General features: G+C 36.7%; 1 protein-coding gene across 3 annotated transcripts in view; it reads left to right on the top strand.

The window, feature by feature from the left end:
• Positions 1-21204, top strand: part of SLC12A7 (solute carrier family 12 member 7) — a 60427-nt gene that overhangs the window by 13793 nt on the left and 25430 nt on the right. For all 3 annotated transcript variants that reach the window (XM_033071353.1, XM_033071344.2, XM_033071335.2), the window contains exons 3-12: positions 1199-1321; positions 3745-3891; positions 5499-5553; positions 6463-6593; positions 8672-8913; positions 11891-12102; positions 14326-14493; positions 15900-15998; positions 16649-16706; positions 19881-20055. In XM_033071353.1, coding sequence (XP_032927244.1) covers positions 1199-1321; positions 3745-3891; positions 5499-5553; positions 6463-6593; positions 8672-8913; positions 11891-12102; positions 14326-14493; positions 15900-15998; positions 16649-16706; positions 19881-20055 — 1410 coding nt within the window. The remainder of the gene's footprint in view (positions 1-1198; positions 1322-3744; positions 3892-5498; positions 5554-6462; positions 6594-8671; positions 8914-11890; positions 12103-14325; positions 14494-15899; positions 15999-16648; positions 16707-19880; positions 20056-21204) is intronic.

The following is a 21204-nucleotide window of genomic DNA, read 5'->3' as shown; positions in this document are numbered from 1 at the left end:
ACGAATGATGGTATCAAAGTTCTGTTATTGAATTTCTCTCCTTCAAGCTCTATTCCATTAAACCATTTCCAGAACTTCATGTGGTTCAGATTAGTTGCTGTATTCCTCAGTGATGACAGTTTGGCCGTGGCTGATTTTTGTCCCAAATCTGTTATTTTGAGTCATGGCTTACATTAAATCAGCTGATATAAAATCATTGCTTTTACACATCTCAAGTTATAGATATTGCTGTTAACAGTATTATGTTGAAAGCTTTCTAGTGACTTCATCATCACTGCTGTAGTTGTGGTAAATCTTTTTTGATACTATGTATGTTTCAGAGTAAGTTTCCTACAATCTTGTTTATCTCATGTTTTCAGATGTTAGAGTTGTATAACTTTATGTAAACTGTATAAACTGTTAAAAGGAAGTTTGAACTGTTATCATCATTATCATTACCTAATCTCGAGGCAGAGGTACTTTACTTCTTGTCTATGTCTGTCGCCCCCATCTCTTGACTTCTTTCCAGTGCTCTTTTTTTTTTTTATTTAATTGAATTCTCTTGGATCCATTTTTCTTGGAATTCTTGTGTTGTGTATTCTTCTGGATTTTCTTATTTGTTTTTACTATGTTTTTGTTTTGTAGCAGATAATTGGCTAAAGAAAGATGGGTCGACTTCTGTATCAGTTACTATTTCATATGTGCAATTATATGTGATACGCATATGTGGGGGTATTTTCAGCAAGTTAACACTTAGGAAGTAGTGCCTGGTGTAAGATAAATTACGTAAACCTGCAGTGGTAGAGAGATACTTAAGTAGTTTAGTACTTGAGAAATCATTGGAAGTCACTCTAAACACAAGCAAGATGCTGGAAAAACACCCTAATGACTCAATCCACTAAAGACTGTGTTGTGATAAAAATAGGTTTTTAAATTACAGTGGTCTATCTCTACGTTTTCATTATATTCTAGCTGCATATTGTAAGATAGTGTAAAAATATGAAAGAAATGGTGCAACATAGACATGTAGAGTTGAACTTCTAGAAAGAGTAGAACTTTCTTGTTTGAAAGCTGACTGGTATTTTTTCATGCTGATTTTTTAATTTGGCTGCATCAGGGCTGACCTTTTGAGTATGTGTTTGAAGTAGTATTGTAAAATGATGACTTTACAAAAAAATATATTTAATAAATAAATACAGTATTCTTCAAAATCCAACAGGAAGAAATGGATAGTAACCCCATGGTGTCATCTCTTCTGAATAAACTAGCAAACTACACTAATCTGACTCAAGGAGTGGTGGAACATGAAGCAGATGAAGACAGCAAACGAAAGGAAGTCAAGGTATTTAGATTTCTGATAATTTATCAAGACAAAACTAGCTATAAAAGATGCATTTTTCAGCCTGAAAGGAGAATATGTGAACACCTAAAAATGGCAGTAAGATTTGTAATACCCTGTTTAGAAGTGAAGCATTTGCAGCAGCACTTGTGTTAATTTGATTTTCTTGTTAGCATAGTTTAGCAAGACTTGTCTATAAAACCCCTAGGTAAAACATGTGCAAAGCTAGGATCTGAAACGTGGAGTATACCCAGTTTCTTCTTCCTTTCTTTTCTTCTTCCTTGTGAACTTGTGCAAGCATTGGTGCCTGTTACCTACCTCTAGTGAGCATACAGTAGGACTTTTTGCAGGTATATTAATATACTTTAACTACCTAGGTTTTTAGGTAGTTATATTAAGGCAAATTTGAGATGAAACAGCTTACTCTTTTAAATCTATAAGCATATTCGCACCTTTTAACATGATAACAGTTTTTTTGAGTAGCTTTCTTGCTTTTTTGTGTTTAAAACTTGATGGGTGCATTCCAAGAAAATGCTTTGTTGCAAACATCAAGAATATTATACTTGGGGGAGGGGAAGGCATATGCTCTGTTTGACACATTGCTAAATACACTTGCTAGAAGTGAAGTGAATTAATCAAGGGTTGTCTGTCTACTGGATACTCAAAATGTGTAGAAGTGGAATGTATGCCACAACTGGAGTCTGCAGTGGCATGTTGGATTGATCCTTCTGTGAGCAGGGACTGTTTTGGAAGGAGAAAGCTTAGATCAAAACATGCGACCTGACAGAGTATAAGAACTTAAGCACAAAGGAGGGATGATGAGCTGCATGGTGAGCATGTTGACTAAAACTAAGAAAATTGAGGTAGATGCTGGGAAGGGACAGTGCTAGGAGTCACCTGTCTGTGTAGGAGAAGGGGTGCTGCTACTGAATTTGTATGATGAGCTATGAAGAAAAGAGGAGAAGCACATGAGAATGAGTAATAGGAAAATGAGCACATAGCAGAAAAGACTGAGATGAAAATATGTTTGAAAATTAGCTTAGAAAGGCAGTTTGTTTTCAGCTCCCTTCAGACTGGAAGGAAGATTTTGAGTGGAAGCTGGACAGTGGGCAAGGATCAGGAATAAAGTCCAGCTGTTAGTTTAACTTTTTGCTTATCCTGCATTTGCTCATGAGCGTGCTTTCTTTCTTTCTAGTTATGCTTGACCTATATTTGTTTCATTTCATCTGAAGATAAACTTCAGATGTGAGAAAAGTAACACTGATCCTCTCTTGCTTAGTGTGAACCCTGTTGTCCAATCAGCTACTCTGTAGAGGTTTTTGTCAATGCAGCACCGTATTACTCCCTCTGGAGCTGACTAGCCAAATGAACATTGTGTCCTCACTTGCACTTCATCTTGTTTGTGTGCCACATGGTGGCCTGATAACAGTTTTTGTGTATGTGTCTTAATTTCATTTCTTAAATTGTGATAGTAGTAGCCTGTCAGAATAGCATTTTTAATGGTGTGATTGAGACAGTAGTGTTGATGCTGCACATGGATATTGCCCAAGATGCTAAAAATAAAAAATATAGTCTAAATGACATTCTATGGTTCCTTCTAAGTACTTGGAAATTTAGTATTTTCTTAATAATTTTGATAACTTCTAAAGAATCAATGCTTGTTTATTTATTTAAATCGATTGCCATTTTTCACAGCCCAAGTTGTGATTTAAGACCATCTTGTGTAACAGGAAAACTACTGTGAATAACTGTTGATTCTAATTAGAGTATTTCAAAGCCTGATTTTTCTTCATAAGCATAGGAGACTGAAACTTTAGTGATGGAGCCTGAATGCTTTTGTGTGTGTCTTGACCTATGATGATCACTAGCAAATAAAAAGTACACATATTATGTCATGGCAGGTTTTACAATTTTTGAAAAAAGGAATTGTAGTCAACTCTGCATTACTTCTTGCTCTGTCTTAATACCTTGTCTGTCTTTTTTAAAAATTGAAAATACTATGGAATGTAATTTTTTTGTGCCAACTGTGTGGCAATTTGTGATCAACTTTTTGCAGAATACAAATTATATTTTTATTATGGCAGTAATTTATCTTCAACCTGTAACTTTAGCCTGTAGCTCGTATTTCAGAAAAAGTTTGTAGTGTTACAATCAACAAATAAAGGGCCATCCTATCCCTATCAAAGTTTCATCCTAATTCTTGTGGAACAAGAGAGTTTGCTATCACAAGTAGTTTTCTCTCTTTTCAGGAATTTCTCTTCATAAATAGCATGTGAATATTTGCAGAACTGGACACTCTGAAGCTACCATTCATTTTCACTTGGCATTTGTTCAATAACCATTTGTGATAAGTGTTTATGGAATAAAGTGCTTATGGATTTAAATTTTTTAGTGCAAAGGAATTGATGTTCTCACTTGGTTTCCAGGGTCCACGAATGGGCACTTTTATTGGCGTGTATCTTCCCTGTTTGCAAAACATCTTGGGAGTCATCCTTTTCCTGCGTTTAACATGGATTGTAGGAACAGCTGGAGTTCTTGAGTCTTTCATAATTGTGTTCATGTGTTGTGCTTGTGTAAGTCAACCTTATTTTACTTCTTTTTAAACTCTTGGCCAAATCCTCTGTTGGAAGAGTACTGATACCTTCTAATATATGAGTATCAGGGAAAAATAACCATATTTGATAGTATTTGTTAAATTGAACTGATATTTAACCAATATGGTTGAATTGAAAGAAATTGGTTATATATTTAAGCAGTGAGTGTCAAGTGTCAGTCTAACCCATATGGACATTCTTTTGAGTAGGTCAAAGTAATTTGTTTCAAGTATTATATGAGTTTTATTAAATTGGCCTTTAGCAAATATTTAATTTGTTACTTTGAGATCTGAACTGTTCTGCTTTTTACGACTTCAGAACAAACTGAATAATAAACTGCAAATCAAACCACAGCATTGCATCCATAAAGTAATTTTTTAGAATGTGAGACCTCTACTAGATGCTATCATAACAATGTTACAATTAGTTTTCACTACTTTTTAATTGGAATAATGAACATATATTTAAAGCATATTCAATGGTCTGTATTCTTCTAGTTCTTTTTTAAAGATTCTCTCAAATATCTAAGTTAACTAAATCTTCTGCTGAAAAGTTGAGTACAGTAAATTCACGAATACAAGCCGCACTGAGTATAAGCCGCATCTCTGGGTGTTGGCAAATATTTCGGTTTTTTGTCCATAAATAAGCCGCACCTGAATATAAGCCGCTCTGTTGTTCGCAGCGAGGACCTGCATGCAACAAAGTTGCCAAATACTAACAGAACCGCGGCATGGCAGGGGGGTTTACTGCCTCAACTAAGGCTGTGCAGGCTCGGCCCGCTAGGGGCTGCTGACGGGGCCAGGTGGCCCAGCCCGGCGCTGCCACTCGGGGCAGGCCACCGCCTCTGGGTTCGCTCGCCCCGGCCCCGCTCACGCCACGGCGCTGGCCGGGCACGGAGAGCACGCCCCACTTGCGCCGCGGCACTGGCCGGGCACGGAGAGAGCGCCCCGCTCACACTGCGGCACTGGCTGGGCACGGAGCACCCCGTGCTCCCGCCACGGCGGTGGAGGGCGGGGGCAGAGCACCCCCCCTCCTCCCCGGGCCACGGCAATGGCGGTGCGCCCCCCCACCCCGTCCTCCCCGGGCCGCGGCAATGACGGCGCAGCTTCCCCCGCTCCTCTCCGAGCCGCGGCAATGGCGGCGCGGGGCCCCCCCGTCTCTCCCCCGGCCTGCGGCAGAGGAGGGAAGAAGAGAGCTCTCCCGCCTCTCTCCCCGCCCCCCGTGCTGCCTGCAGGGAGCCAGGGCAACACAGTAACACTGTAACAATCGCGAAATGCCGGCTTTTACTGGCAGGTGCTTGGCTCAGCGCCCTGGCTGGCAGGTCTGGGGTTGTAAATGTCAGAAAATTATTCACATATTAGCCGCCCCTGACTATTAGCCTCACTTCCGGGTTTCCACCAAAATTTTTGTCAAATTGCTGCGGCTTGTATTTGTGAAATTACTGTACTTGAGTTGCATGGATATCCCAAATTAACACTTTGGGGAAAAAAGAATCTAGATCTATTTGATTACTGTTTTGCTCAATCTTACAAAAAACCCTCCAAAACTCTGTTAATGTAAATTTCTTCTATTTCATCTTTCCACAGACTATGCTAACTGCAATTTCAATGAGTGCTATAGCAACAAATGGTGTAGTTCCAGGTAATGAAGAATTTTATCTTACATGGCAAATTCTCTAATGAAGGAGATTTAAATCTGGGACAAGAAATTCTTGTAGTTCTCAAATATCAGAAGTAATGCTTTTGTGTCAAATGCATTGATTTTATAAATAACTTTTTGATGTGAGATGCAGTCTTTAACTGGGCCTTCCGGGAATTACTATCTCCAGCATATCTTTGTCATCAGCCATTTAGTCCTGTTTTAATCAAAGAAAAGATAAATGATACATACGGGAGGGAAAGTAAGAGTGAGAAGAATTGAAGAACTTAAGGTCAAAGTGAATAGTATGTAAGTGGACAAGAAAAAGCAATCCATCCCTACCCAACACCTTTAAACAGTATTAAAAAATTGTGATCTGTACTGACAGTGGCAATGGTTTCATATACAGAAAATAGAAAGAATAAGTAGAAAATATTCTGTTTTGTCCTTGTCTCATAAAGCAATTATTTTGGAAATTTACTGTTTGATGGGGAACAGCTTAAAGTTAGAAGATAAAAATTCATTCACATCTATTTGTACCTGCATATCCTTTTCTAATTTACTTCTGTTTAGCTGGTGGAATATTTCCTTTGCTTTCTTTGGTCTTCAATTTCTGTTCCACAGAAAATGTGCATGGGGATATTAATCTTGAAACATGCATTCTAGCTGCCTAGATGGTGTAGACATTGATTAGAGTCTTGGCATGAACATATCAGTGGAGACACATGCAGTGGTTATCTTGATTATTGATTGAATGATTCAAGATTTTGTTTTCTACTGCCATCTTTAATCTGAAGACCTGGAGGTGTTTTGTGTGTTTTTTTTTTCTTTTTTTTCTTTCTTTTTCTTCTTTTTTTTTTTCTTTTTTTTCTTTTTTTTTTTTTGTTTTGTTTTGTTTTGTTAAATTCACAGCTGGAGGCTCTTACTACATGATTTCAAGATCTTTAGGGCCAGAGTTTGGTGGAGCAGTGGGACTTTGTTTCTACTTGGGCACAACCTTTGCAGGAGCAATGTACATTCTTGGTACCATTGAAATTTTATTGGTAAGTACTAGTTTCTATTAAGACTTAAGTGTATTTGGGCTGTTTTGGGATATTGCTGATGAATGTTCTTAATAGTCTAAAATGCATTCTAGTTTGGTGATCGTTAATGTTTTGATACTACATATTCAGGATGTTGATATATATTCTTACTCCACTCAGGACTATTTGAGGAAGTTAAATTCTTACCAGTAATACAAAAATAAACGCTATTTGATGTACATTTATTCTACTTAATGTTCGAACCAAGCAGAAATCTTCTCTTTCCAAATGATAGTCTGCAAGCCTAGGTCAGGCAAGCATTACCATGGTAACTCACTGCTGCCCAATGAAAAGTGGTGAAGAACATGAAGGGCATATCTCCGATGGAGCAATCCCACTTCCTCATTTCCAAACTACTGGCTCTGAATTTTTGTATTTGGAAAGATGCTGTGGAAGGCTGCCTGTATGGCAGTGGCCCAGCTACTATGGCTTTGCTTCATCCAGGAGAGGCCAGTAATTGGTCACCACATCAGAAACTGAAGATATGCACATGAGTTACTTCAGAATTCTTTCTTGTTACTTACTATGATCAAATCCAGGCTTTTAAAAATTTAAATTAGAGATTGTCTTCACTAATGCTTGCTTGTGTGATCTGATCTGGCTTGTTATCTGATCTATAGTAGTAACAAGAGTGCATGTTGAATTGTGGCTTTAATTTGGTGCACTGTTCTCCCTATTAGAGCCATGCTTGTTTGTGTTGCTAATAAAAATGAATGGGGTTCAGCTACAGAATTTGAAGTAAAATACTGCCCAGGATATCTGACAAAGACCTCAGAATAGACCCCTGACATAGCCACAGGGCATGAGTATTGGCTTTTTTTCCTCCACTGGATTATCTGGAGAAACAGGAATCAGTTATCTGCCGGTGGTTCTCCCTGGCAAAGACTGTGAACAGCGGTGGAACAAAGTCCACAAGAAAATCTTCTGGAGTACCTCCATAAAGCGCTTGAAACTTGTGCAGTGTCACAGTGTAGGGTTGTCTAGCAATATATACTCTATCTGTAATAATTTTTTAGTTTACTTTCTTTTTCTTCCATGATGGTGTGACAATTTTAATTTCTTCCAGCATTCCATTAAATATTAATTTATTAAACTTACATTTAACCTAAGAAAATTCTGGTAAATAATTGTCTATGTCTATTTTTGGATTTTGCTTATGAATGTATCATGGTAGCCTCCTGCTCAAAGTTTCTTATTGCCTTTAGAAATTATATTATTGAAAAATAGTCATATTAGCAGTTTTTTTTAAGGACTAGAGTTGCCTCAAGCCCTATATTCAAGTCCTAGTAGCTGAGCAGAGACAAGGTTTTTTTGCTAGAAGGAATACAGATATTGTTATGTAGTGTAGTACACCGATGTCTCAGAACTGCAGATCAGTTTGTCTTCTCACATGCATTTAGCAGTATAACTGCTGTAAACAGTTTCCAACTTCTTTTCAGGTTGAACACACCAAAATTTAAGACAGTGAGATCTGTAAGAGAATCTTGTTTGAAATTGCAGTAGTTTGAAATGTGTTTCAGCACGTGACTAAGCTTTATCACACTAATCTTAAATTGTGCTGTTGCAACTTTAGGTTAAAATGTTATGAAGTATAATATAGGGTCTATAATACTGAAAACACTTTTGGTTTATTATACTTTTGTTTGACTCTTCATATTTTGTTTCAATAAATGGAAGTCTAGTTTATGGTTTGGGTTTTTTTCTTTTATTTTTGTTGCATGCTACTTCCTTTCCCCCCCCCCCCAATTCCTTAGCGGTTTTTCCCATTTGGAAGACACATGAATTTGAGAAGTGGAACCTCTGTAAGGGAGAGAAGAAACTGGAGCAAAAACTGTAACCTACTCTCAAAACTTGTTTTTCTTCACCCTCGCCTTTTCCTCCCTTTTATCTCTACAGTTTCTAAATGCCCAAATTATAGGGCTAAACTCATTTGTGAAAGCAAAACTGGTATATAGGGTTAGATTTTGTAGTTCAAGTAAACGATTTCTTAGTAAAATGTTCATTATTACATGCATGATAGTTTGCCATATCTCTTGCAGACCTATATTACTCCAAGTGCTGCTATATTTAAAGTGACAGATGTTGCTGAAGAACCAGAGGCTATGCTAAACAACATGAGAGTCTATGGAACATGTATTATCATTCTGATGGCCATAGTAGTTTTTGTGGGAGTAAAGTATGTCAACAAACTTGCACTGGTCTTCCTTGCCTGTGTGATTCTTTCCATCATTGCCATATATGCTGGAGTTATTAAGACTGCTTTTGACCCACCTGACTTTCCGTAAGTGCAATATCAAAGTTGTATGGGTTATTTAAAAGGAAAAAAAAAAGGTGTGGGGAGGGAATAGCTACTGTAACTATTCCATGCTTTAGGCTAAGTTTCAAAATACAACCACATTGGCTTCAGTGGTAGGTTTATGTAGTTTAAATACCAAAATGCTCATTTGTTATTCTGAGTTACGTATCTGAATATTTCTCTCATTATTCATAAGATATGATAACTCTAGAAAATGTTCTTTGAAGCTTAAAATTGCTGGCTATTATTCCATCCACACCTAAGAAGTAAGGTCTGTTTTGCTGACAGTAAATGTAACTGCTTTATCTAAAGATTTAAACTAAAAACCTATAGAATAAAGTTAAAAGGTAAAAAAAACCACTGTAGCTATGAATCATAGTTATGAAGGAAACATACACTTAAACTTTCTGTGTTATCAAGGAATTTTTGAAACTTCAGTTTCTCCCTTCTTAAAATAGAAACATTGAAGTGTTTAAATTCACATGTGTTTGTGAAAGCTTTCCAGTTAACAAAACAAAATTTTATTGTTGTTATGCATGACACATTGCTTCTCAAGGTCCTCAATGTGCTTAATTCTTAGCTCAATACAAGTTGCTTCTTTACTCCAGTAATTAGTTGCCTTTTACCCAGTTATGTGAGTTGCATTTTTGTGCATCTTGTACTTTTGAAAGAGGAAATAAAATTATGTTGCTTAAGACATCGTCACAATAGGCTGATAACTTCATAATAAGAGATTGTTACAAATGCAATATTACAGTAAATTCACGAATACAAGCCGCACTGAGTATAAGCCGCATGGCCGGGTGTTAGCAAACATTTTGTTTTTTGTCCATAAATAAGCCGCACCCGAGTATAAGCCGCTCTGTGTTCCCAGCGAGGACCCGGGTGCAACTAAGTTGCCAATTAGTAACAGAACCGTGGCAGGGCGGGGTTTACTGGCTTGGCTCGGGCCATGAGGGCTCGGGGCTGCCGCCAGGGCTGGGTGGCCCAGCTCGGCGCTGCTGCTCGGTGGCAGGGGGGGCACAGAGCCTGCCGGCACCTGCGGCGGCCATGGGAGCCAGGGATGTTGCCTGCCTGCTCCTGCGGCCACGGCACGCGGGGACAGGAGCACCCCGAGCCGTGGGGCCAAGCAGGAGAGAGCCCCTGCTTCCCCCGAGCTGCAGGGCTAAGCAGGAGAGAGCTGCCCCGCCTTCCCCCCGAGCTGCAGGGCTAAGCAGGAGAGAGCCCCTGCTTCCCCCGAGCTGCAGGGCTAAGCAGGAGAGAGCTGCCCCGCCTTCCCCACCCCCCATGCTGCCTGCTCGGAGTCCGGCTCCACCCGCCGCGCAACAAAGTAACCAGTTTGTAACAACCGCGTAAATGCAGGGTTTTACTGGCGGGAGCTCGACTTTGCAGTTTGCACTGACTTGGTTTGCACTCCCAGGGTTGAAAATGTCAGAAAATTATTCACATATTGGCCGCACCTGAATATTAGCCGCATTCCTGGTATGGGAGCAAAATTTTGGTCAAAACAGCGCGGCTTGTATTCATGAAATTACTGTACTTTCAATTGCTGGGAATTACATTACAAATTGAGCATTAGAACAGTACTTGTGGACTGTTCTGTAACATGATTTTACATGTAACATGTAAAATGTTGACATATTTCTGAATAAAACTTGTGTTTCTTACAGTAACTTCCAGTGGGGAAATAGTAATATCTTTTTATCACCTGTATAGGTAAAAGAGGGTTTATGTGGATATGTAGCATAGGTAAGACTCATTAACTGGAAACCTTTTATGTGGCTGCTACTGTTAAATTATTGAACTGGGGAGAAAAATATAAAAACAGTTTATTTTCCACAAATATAATGGTTTATGTTTAGAGTCTGCCTTAAAATGAGAAATTCAAATGCAGTTTTATGTAATAATAAGACTGATCTGATGGTGGTTGTTAAAAAAACCCAAACAAAACAGCTTCCATGTAGCTGGCTAGTTAGGTTGATATCACTAACCTCCATTAAGTGTGTCCATCGTATAGGTGGTAAAATAGTTTACCTCCAGATCTCCCAATTGAATCAAACTGAGGGAAGTTTCCATTGTTTATATCATTTGATCCTGCTGCTATTGAGTCATCAAATCAGTAGCAATTAAAAAAAAAAAGCAAGGCAAGTGGCAAGATGATCTCTTTAGCAACATTTTTCTGTTAAATCTTTTCAATTTCCATCTGATGCAATACCTTGAAGCTGCACTGGTGCATCTGCCTAATCGACATGTTTTATTTGATGTTCCTTCTTTTGTCTTCATAAATATGTATAATTCCATTTTAAAGCAAACTTGGAATCCTAAGCATCCTTTGTATAGTTTAGCAAAGGAATATACCTAGATCCTTAATCTTCTGTGCTGGTAGGAATTTGCTTTTGACAACTGTTTGGACTCCTAAAATTTTCTTTCATTCCTGAAATAAATCATTTGCTTCCCAATAAATGATTCTTTAATTTGTACTCCCATCACTGTTGTTAAATTTTGCTGTTTTAACCATCTTGGCTTATTTCCTACCTTTTGGATTGTAATATTTTTGAGGATCATTTAACATTTTTAGTTGCTAGAAAAGGGAGGGCATGATTTACTTGCTTAATCTTACTTTTATATTTTCTTCATCAGACTCATCTTTTAATTAGGTTTATAAAGTATTTACTTCTTTCTTGTAGGATTAAATGTATCATGATCGTTGTTACTTAGTAGTTAAGATGCTTAAGTTGACTGTACTTTCTAAAGAACAAATCAGAAGGCAGAATAAGAAATATTTTACCCATGTTTTAAAGACTATTGATGATAGTTTTAGATGTGGAAACTATATACTGCTTTAGTATAGGCCTTAAGATAGATAGTGTAAATACCAGTTTCTGAAGTCTAATGAACAAAAAGTGGCTTAATTCATAGCCTTGTATTGAAGGATCACTGATTTTATTTTTCTTGTTTATAGTATCTGTCTCCTTGGAAACCGTACATTGTCAAAACGCAACTTTCAGGTCTGTGCCAAATTTATTGAGAGCAATAATGAAACAAAGACTACAGCTTTGTGGCGCCTGTTCTGTGATAGTCCTTTTCTTAATGCTACATGTGATGACTACTTTAATCGCAATAATGTAACAGAAATTCAAGGAATTCCAGGAATAATGAGTGGAGTTCTAGCTGGTAAGTTGGAAAGTTCAGTGATTTAAAAGTTTTTGGACATTATTAATTTGGCCAAGGGCAGTTCAGTAATATAGTGGTCTAGTCTGTCACTATTTTTTTACCCCTAATCTGTGTGAAAGATTGCTACCTTGAGCATGCTTCTTCCTATAAAATTTTCATCTGGCTTTAGAATTTTAGTATCAAGTGCTTTAATTTGGGTGTAATTGGAGTTTTATAGATACTCTTTCAAATGCCATTGTTCAATCAAAAAGGTAATAAAGTGTTTATCACAGATTTTTTTTTTTTATGTGTATGCCAAACATGCATTTCAATAAGCCATTCATTAATACATTTTCAAACTCTCCTGAGGGAGATCTTGTTTCCAGTTCACAGGTGGTACAATAAGAAAGAAGTTCTGTGGATTGTCCAGTGTTTGCAAGTTAGTGATTAAAATCAAGAAAAGCAGTCTACAAAGTGTTTAGATTTTCTTCTCTTTACAGATCTGTATGGTTGTGGCAGCTGGGAATTAAAATTGCATCGAACCAGAGGATTCATCTTAAATGTGTAATAATTTGTATTGTACACACACACATATTGTTTCTTGGAATTAAGTGGATACTCTGATACCTCTCCTTTTCATTCCCTTAAAATAAAGTTTGATTTATATAAATATGCTACATAGGGACACTGGACAATCTCTGGGGCTATAACACTCCTGTTTAAAACACCACATATAAAGTGTACAAATACATTAAAAGATACTAAATGAAACATAGGCTTCTCTGAATCTAAATTTGTGTTTTTTTAAAAAATAATTTTCTCAATGAAAAATGTAATTATTTGCTTGTTACAAGAAATGTAACTTAGAGTTTGTTCTCTGAATTTTATAATTTACCATATTCAGGTCTACAATTTTTCATGAATGATTTTGCATTTCCTGTCCCAACTCAGAAGTCAGCTGTATGTTAATATTTTTACCCTGTAAGATTTAAATTGTTCTTTTAGGTTTTGGAGGTTTCAGGCTGAATACTATATTTTTTTTCTTTTGGAAAGATGTACTTGTGTTCTGTTTACTGTTTAATGTTTCATTGGGCAAGTAATCCTGTATAAAAGGGTATTTTGCTAATTTATTCTTACATAATGCTGTGATCTCTAAAGACCAGGAGTCTGCTGAAAGCTCAGTGTCAGTGACATGCTTTTCAGTATTCACTGCTCTTTCTTACCTATAGTGAATTTTATCAATATCATCATGGGGGTTTTTTGGGTTTTTTGTGGTTTTTTTGGTGGTATATTTTTAAAATTTCTGTTTGTTTGTTTTTTAAAGATAATTGCAGGTTTTTTTCCTTCTACAACTTTGAATTAACTGAGAATTGCCAGCAGGCTCTCATGTTGGTGCTGGCTCTTATTTTTGGGCTGTTTGAGTGCACTGGATAATACTGGTTTCATCCTGATGGTCATTCTTGTGGAAGCTTTCTTTGTTTTCTCACATATGATAGGACAACTTCTCTCATTTTCAAATAAGAATCAATGTGTCAGTGTGGTCTCTTCTCACAGTCTTATCAAGGTATACAATCAGCGTTTTCCATGCTCTCAAAAGTTGTAAGCTCTCAAAAGTTACTGGCTCTTTGACCTATCAGTCTTCAAACAAACATGCTTAGTTTGCTGGAGAATTTGAGCCGTATTCTGTTGGGGTTTTTTTGCTTATCAGTGATCTTCTGGAGTCTGGTTATCCTGCTTTTGTCACCATATGGAAATCTTTTTCCATGAACAGCTGAATCCTGAACTGTTATCCAGGATTATTCTGTACAGGAAGTCTCAAAGGACTCAAATTACTGTTAAGAACCATTTATTTTTCATAATACTCCCCAAAACACAAGAACAAGAAGTATTAGTATATACTAAGATTCCCTGAACCTGGAGATAAATTTCCTTATTTTTTCACATTAGTACATCAGTGTGCCTGTGCAATGTAAGTGTACATTCTACAAATATGTTAGAATTTAATTCTGTAACTGTATTTTCCTTTAAAGGAAGAGAAAATTTTGTAGGACACATCTCACACTACTGCATTTTTATGGCATTGACTGGATTGCTCACCTGTTACAATTGGTATTAATCATACCGGGAAATGTCATGATTTTTGTGTAAGAAAAAGGCATCTGATTCCTGGAAGTATTGCATTCTCACTAGAGATATCCTGAAACAGAGATGACACTGATTTTGTTTTTTCCTTCCATGTTATAGACAATCTCTGGAGTGCCTATTCAGAAAAAGGATCAATAGTTGAGAAAAAAAATCAGCCATCAGTTGCTGGAGCAGAAGACTCAAAAATGGGTGGACTTCCTTATGTTTTTACAGACATCATGACATACTTCACGATGCTCGTAGGGATTTATTTCCCATCTGTGACAGGTAGATGCAACTATTTCTCGTGTGTGAGGATGTGTACTTACAACCGGAAAAAAAAATTTCCTGTGAAAATTTTTAATTTTCACCAATCTTATAGGCAACTCATGCTTTTGCTAGTTTCTGTGGCTGAGGTTATGTACCTAAAACCTTCTTGTGCTAGGGAGACATAAGTCATGGCTGATGACTTTTAGAGGTTTTGGGACTTAAACAAAAAATCTGTTTAAGGACCATTTCTATGTCTGCAAAGAAAGCAAAGCCGTCATGTGTTACGAAGTGCTTATTCAAAATAAGGTGCATATCTTTATAACACTTTAATCTTCAAAGGCATGAGAGAACAGTTTGATATTAAAATGATTCTTCCAGTGTCCAAGCTGCCTGGTTAATTGCCTGGGATGTGTTTATATGTCCGATATTGGCCACATTAAATGTGTAGACTTTTTTTCTTAAGCTTAGACTAATTGTATTTCATTTTCCTCAACTCACACTTGACTGAAAAAATTGGACATGTTTTTCTTCAAAAGTCCCAGCTGAAGTAATTGTATTGCTAAGTAACAGAACTCTAATAGGAAGTTTCAGCTCTGTTTGCTAGTTCATTATGAAGTAGAAGCATCCCTATTCACTATTTGAGCCCTACTGCTCCCATTTCTTTACTTCAGACTCTTAGCAACATTTCATCATATCTGAAACCGTGGTTAATGTTCCATTTCATGGAGTTTGACAATGTTTTTGTACTGGAACATCTTGACATTAGCTTCCACCTTTTTGCTTCCAGTGATCAGGTCAATTCTAGGAGAGATGGCAGAATTAGTTATTGTATAGGTTTCTTTCCCTCCTGTCACAGTATGTGCTACAAAATAATTCTGTTCTCTTTTTAGATTCACATGCATGCATACATGTGATTTTTCTAACCATTCTTTTTCTTGCCTGCCCCTTTCTTTTTTGCTTCTAAGCTTTTACTAATAAGTTTAGTGATTTACTTACTTACATTTGCTTGTTATTATGATGATCTGTTTAGTAGAAAGTTAGTGCATCAGGTCACACTGGCTAAAATTTCAAAGTATCTCCCTATTAATTTATAGCGTTCATCCCCAGTAGCAAAATTGCTATTCCTTGTATTTATTTCTTCATTTCAAGAATGATTCTGAGATAATGCTTAAAAAAATATTTTTTTAAAATCTATCTTTTTACTGACCTTTATAGGATTTGCTTATTCAAGTGGGTAGTAACACAGATTTCTGAATAAAATGAAGGTGTAAATCGAGGATTTGTGTGGGATTATAATATACTACTGTAGCCTGCTCCATTGCTAATCTTCAAGTTAAATTTGGCTTAAAAATCAATATTCGTATTATATTAGTTATTATAATGAAGTTATTGTTTTTATGACATAAATTTTGTCTCTTTTTAAGGTATTATGGCAGGTTCAAACAGATCTGGAGATCTAAAGGATGCTCAGAAATCTATCCCTACTGGAACAATTTTAGCTATTTCAACTACGTCTTTTATTTGTATCCTTTATACTGTGACTTTTTTCCTAGTCTACATTCTGTAGACTCTCTAGGTATAACAGGTTTTTCACTGAAAAGTCATTAAAGTCCCCTGAGTATAAAATGAATGAACTGAAAAGAAATATTTTATATTTGTCAAAAATATAAGTATTATTTATAATTATTATTAAAATATGCCAAATTTTATTAACAAATATATATTCTACTAGTGTTTCAAATTCAAACTGATGTTTTTAGTCAAGTGATCCAAAGGTTTTTAGCATTAGGCTTCAGTTGGCAGATTGTTATCTTATTCAATATAACCACATCTTAAACCAAACAACCTGCAATAGAAGTTGTGGGTACTTCAAAATCTAGACTACACAAGTACTTGCTTATGTGTGTGAAAAAATACTTGCTCTTTTGCATAATATATGAACTGGCTACTTCCAATACTTCACAAATCACTGTGAATCAAATACAGTCATAAAGAACATAAACTAAAAAATTGTAACAGGGAACAACTAAAAAAAACCAGACAAAAAAGCAACCAGGAAATACACACACATACTTCATTGTCATGGACATATTAATTTCATACCTTGGTGAAAAATGGTGGGGTTTCCTCTATGTGATTTTTTAGTGTAATCTTCCTTCAGTCTCAGTAACAGATCTCTCCTGTATAGTGTTGTTTGGTGCCTGTATAGAAGGTGTAATATTAAGAGATAAGTAAGTCATATTCAACTTCTAATATTACATGGAGTATATACAATCATAGATTATATTACTAGGATTATTAACGAGTCTGCTGTGGAATATCTATGTGGTATACATTTCTTTTCCTTAGTTTAAAACTGGGGGAAAAACTTGTCACACTAAGATGGTTGCAAAAACTGGTCAGGTTATTAGATTGTACGCTTTCAAGAAGCAGAAGCAGAATCTAAGATAAATGTTTGAAGTTGAACCAGCCTTATAAAATGTTTATGATGAAGAAAAATCATAATTAGTATTTGCAGAGCTGATGGATGGGGATAAGGGGATGATGCTTTGGAGAAGTAATAGGTTTTTGAGGAACAATTTAAAAAACTTGAGTTAAATGACAAGGGGCACTTATAAGACTGTAGTGCACCATTAGACCTATGATTTGCACTAGACATGATTTGCGTGTTATTTTTTGGTTTAAAAACGCAGTAGTCCATCAGGAGTCATGTTGATTTTCAACCATGTTAATTGCCTGATGAATTTAAGGCATAGTATGAAGAGAATAAATGGGATGGACACAAGTAGAAGAGAATCTCCAGATTTTAATCAATTTCTCCATTAGGAGAAGTTGGTTAATATGAAACTGTTGTCAGGTTTCACAATTGTTTTCCTGCTTGTGTCTGGTTCTCTTTTCTACTGAGGCCCATGTTTGCTTATGGTGATAAAACAGTGTAATTGGAGTATTGTTTAAAAGGTGGTGGAGTTGATGCTGAGACACTTCATTAGTCTGGTAGGAAAACCATAAATTAGAGGGCTGGAGCACCAGGGGATCCATGAAAGGCTTTTGACACTGTCTCTCACAGCATCCTCATAGGCAAGAACTGTGGTTGGTGAGGTGGATTGAGGAGTGGCTGACTGGCAAATCCCAGAGGGTCATGATCAGTGCCAGATAGTTGGATGCCTGTAACTAGTGGTTCTGTATTGGACCAGTGGTATGCCCTTGTAGCCAAGAAGACCAGTGTAATCCTGATTTGCTTTAGGAGGAAGAGCATTGCCAGCAGGGCAAGGGAGGTGATTCTGCCCTCCTACTCAGCCCTGGTGAGGCCACATTTAGACTGCTGTGTTTGTTTCTGGGCTCTTCAGTACGTGAGAGACACGGAGCTTCTGGAGGTCCAGTGGAGGGCTATGAAGATGATAAAGGGATTGGAGCATCCTCTTACGAGGGAAGGCTGAGGGAGCTGGGCCTGCTCAGCCTTAAGAAGAGACAACTGAGAAGGGACCTCATCAATGTATTTAAGTAACTGAAGGAAGGGGTGCTAAGAAGATGGACCTGGGCTCTTGTCAGTGGTGCCAGCCAGCAGGACAAGAAGCAATGGGCAGAAACTGATGCACAGGATATTCCACATGAATATGAGGAAGAACTTCTTTACTGTGCAAGTGACTGTGTACTGGAACAGATTGCCCAGAGAGGTGACGGAGTCTCCCTCACTGGAGATATTCAAGAACTGTTTGGACACAATCCTGTGCAATGTCCTCTGGCATGACCCTGCTTGAGCAAGAAGGTTGGATCACATGACCCACTGTGGTGCCTTCCAATATTGCTTGTTCTGTGACTGTGTGATTTTTACTTTAAAATGATATTGCTGCATCAGTGAAAATGCCTGATAGTTTTTTCTTCGCAGTAAATACAAAAGCCAAATCAGACTGCCTAGGAAATAGTAAATGAATTCTGAGATAAGAAATTAATGCAGAGCTAAACTCATATTTTTTTTAATTTACAGGGCGAGGGGAGGTAAGAGAATTTTGTGAACTGTTAGCTATCATTAGAGCAGGTTGCATTGCAGCATGAGCCTTAAATCCATGAACTTTCATTTACGTCACTGCCAGTTCTTATTTGTCTGAAATCCAGCAGAACAGAAAAGTGTATGGATTTTAAGTCTGGTCTAAAAACTGGGGTTTGACACTCTTTTTATTATGATTGTCATATCTGCAATGGGAAAAAGTAGGTTGTACATTTTTCTATTTCTTGCATCTCTTTAAGTTCTATCCTGTGTTTAACTAAAAAAATATGCATTAGAATTTGAACTAAGAATAAATATATAGTTGTAGAAATCTTGTTATAGAAGCACAATATGGATTTTATTTTATAATTTCGAGGAGTGTGATTTACCTTTTTCTTTCCCTCTGCTGAAAATAGTGTGTAGTCATGCATCCAAACTTGGTCATAAGCAGGAATTTGAACACTGGCTTATTATATCCACTTCATTGCTGTTTCTTGACCCTATTTTAAAAACAGGTCTGAAAAGCCAAAAGCATTTAATTTTCCTTAGTTTTTCTCCTTTTGTTTCTGTAAACTTTTCCTTTTGTTAGGAAAAACTTGAATGCATTTGGAAAAAATAATGGTGGTGTCACAGTAGAGATAGCTTTAAAATTATTTTTGGCTGCTTAATAACAACAGTAAGATGAACTACAAGAACCTTAATTGCTTTTAAAACTAAACTGTCAGTTCAAAGGAGGGAGGTATAACCTTTTTGTAGTTTATTCAAGTCATGCCTAAATTAGCATAAATTAGGTATCTAAAAAAAAAAAAAAAGTGGAGGTAGTATTGGATGGGACACTCAAGACTGTAATGAAAGTACCCCTTCCAGACTTCTACCCACTTGTTTGCTGTAGTAAATTAAAAATTGCATCAGGTTGCACAACAGCCAGAAGATTTGGAAAAGTCAAAATGGTTGTGTCTAGTAATTTCTCTATTTACTTGTTGTATGTCAGTGTCACATTTTTAAAAGGAAAGACTAATACTTTTTGTGAATCTCCTGCTTATGCCTCAGAGTATACTTGTATTACTAGTGGAACAGATTTCTGCAAACTAGTACCTAGCTGTCACATATATATCTGTGAGATACATATGTACATAATCCTGCTATTGCTGTTACTTCAGAAAAGTTTACCAAGGTATCTGATAATTGCTGCATATCTGCTTAGAGGCAGCACTTAATGTGAATTGATTATAATGTCTTCTTTAAAACAGCACAATAGAGAGAGATTGCTTGGCTGGGAAATCTTATAGTGCGTACTGGAACATAGTGTTTGTTGTTAAAAAGCTCTATTGTCCAGAAGGATTGAAATGTGGGTGTTATTTTAATGCTTACTGATTCTTTTTTGTTTTAATTGTTTTTGTTTCCACTGTTCTTTCATAAGGTTTGGAGAAGCAGTTAATGGAATTCTGGTGGTTGGTACACTGGCCTGGCCTTCTCCATGGGTTATTGTGATTGGTTCATTCTTTTCAACTTGTGGTGCTGGTCTCCAGAGTCTCACTGGTGCACCTCGGCTGTTGCAGGCCATTGCAAGAGATGGCATTGTACCATTTATTCAAGTGAGATTTTTTTGTTGTTGTTGCAGTACTTCCAATATAGCTTGTATTTGACAAAAAACCCCAAAAGACACATTATTTCTGCTGTTCCTGCAGAATAGGAAGAAAAGATTTGGAACTTAGTTCTATTTGTGTAGAATAACAGATCAAGCTGTTGTAGGACAAAGTTTGAACTTCAATATTTTTGTGCAGTTCAATTTAATTATACATGTTTTTACACATTAAAGTTAGTGGTTCCAAACTGAGAATATAGTATTCTATAAATGGAAATAAATGAACTAAGAAGCAACTAATAATTGAACTTCTAGACTCTAGGCTGTGTTTACTGCTTGCATTTGTGAATAGTTATTTAATCTCAGTATGGAACTGCATAAAACTTCTCACATTGCAGAGATTAAATTCAAATTTTTATTCATTTTTGTAAGGTAAATGAAGTCAGCAAAGATGTAACAATAGAATTTTATCTCATGACTCCAAACATAAAGATTTGTTCCAACATCTCTCTGCATGTTTTAAGAAGAAATGAACTACACTTGAGTTAAAAATAAGTAAATAAATCTCCAAAAGATAATAGTGTCTGTAGAGCAAAGCCATGATCTCTCTGGTGAAGTTTGGAATTTGAAAACTTACCTCAAGACTTCAAGACTATCTGTACCTGTAACAGGAAGTAAATATGCTAAGTATGCTAGGGCTGAGTGGTGGTGGAGTTTGACTTGTCAATGGGAAGGCATTGTAATGCAATAAGTTGTAATTTCTGGGTAGTATAGAGAAAGAGAAACAAGGAAAATTACTTTTGCCTGAAGCAAAAATTTGGTAGAGAGAGGGTGACATTATGATTACACGTCTTCAGAGTTAGACTTGAAAGGAATGAAGAACTAAAAGGAAAGATTTTTGGTTTGGGAAGTGAAAGAGAATTGAAGAGAAGAAGGATATTTAGAGAGGGATTTGGCACTTGAGGATGCCCTTGCTGTTTTGGAGTGATATGGCAACTCCAAGTACAATCAAGGAAATGCAAGGAGGTTATTATAGAAGCAAGAGTATGACATATTTAAGAAGAAACCCCAAAAGACTTGAAGCTTAAATAGAAAAAAGGGAATTTTAATATAATAGTAGGAAAATTGATGGATCACGGAAAGCTAAAAGAAGACAACA

The sequence above is a fragment of the Catharus ustulatus genome, chromosome 1 (genome assembly GCF_009819885.2).
Source record: "Catharus ustulatus isolate bCatUst1 chromosome 1, bCatUst1.pri.v2, whole genome shotgun sequence".
NCBI lineage: Eukaryota > Metazoa > Chordata > Aves > Passeriformes > Turdidae > Catharus > Catharus ustulatus.
Note: the sequence above shows the minus strand (reverse complement) of the source record. Positions and strands in the feature narration are given on the sequence as shown.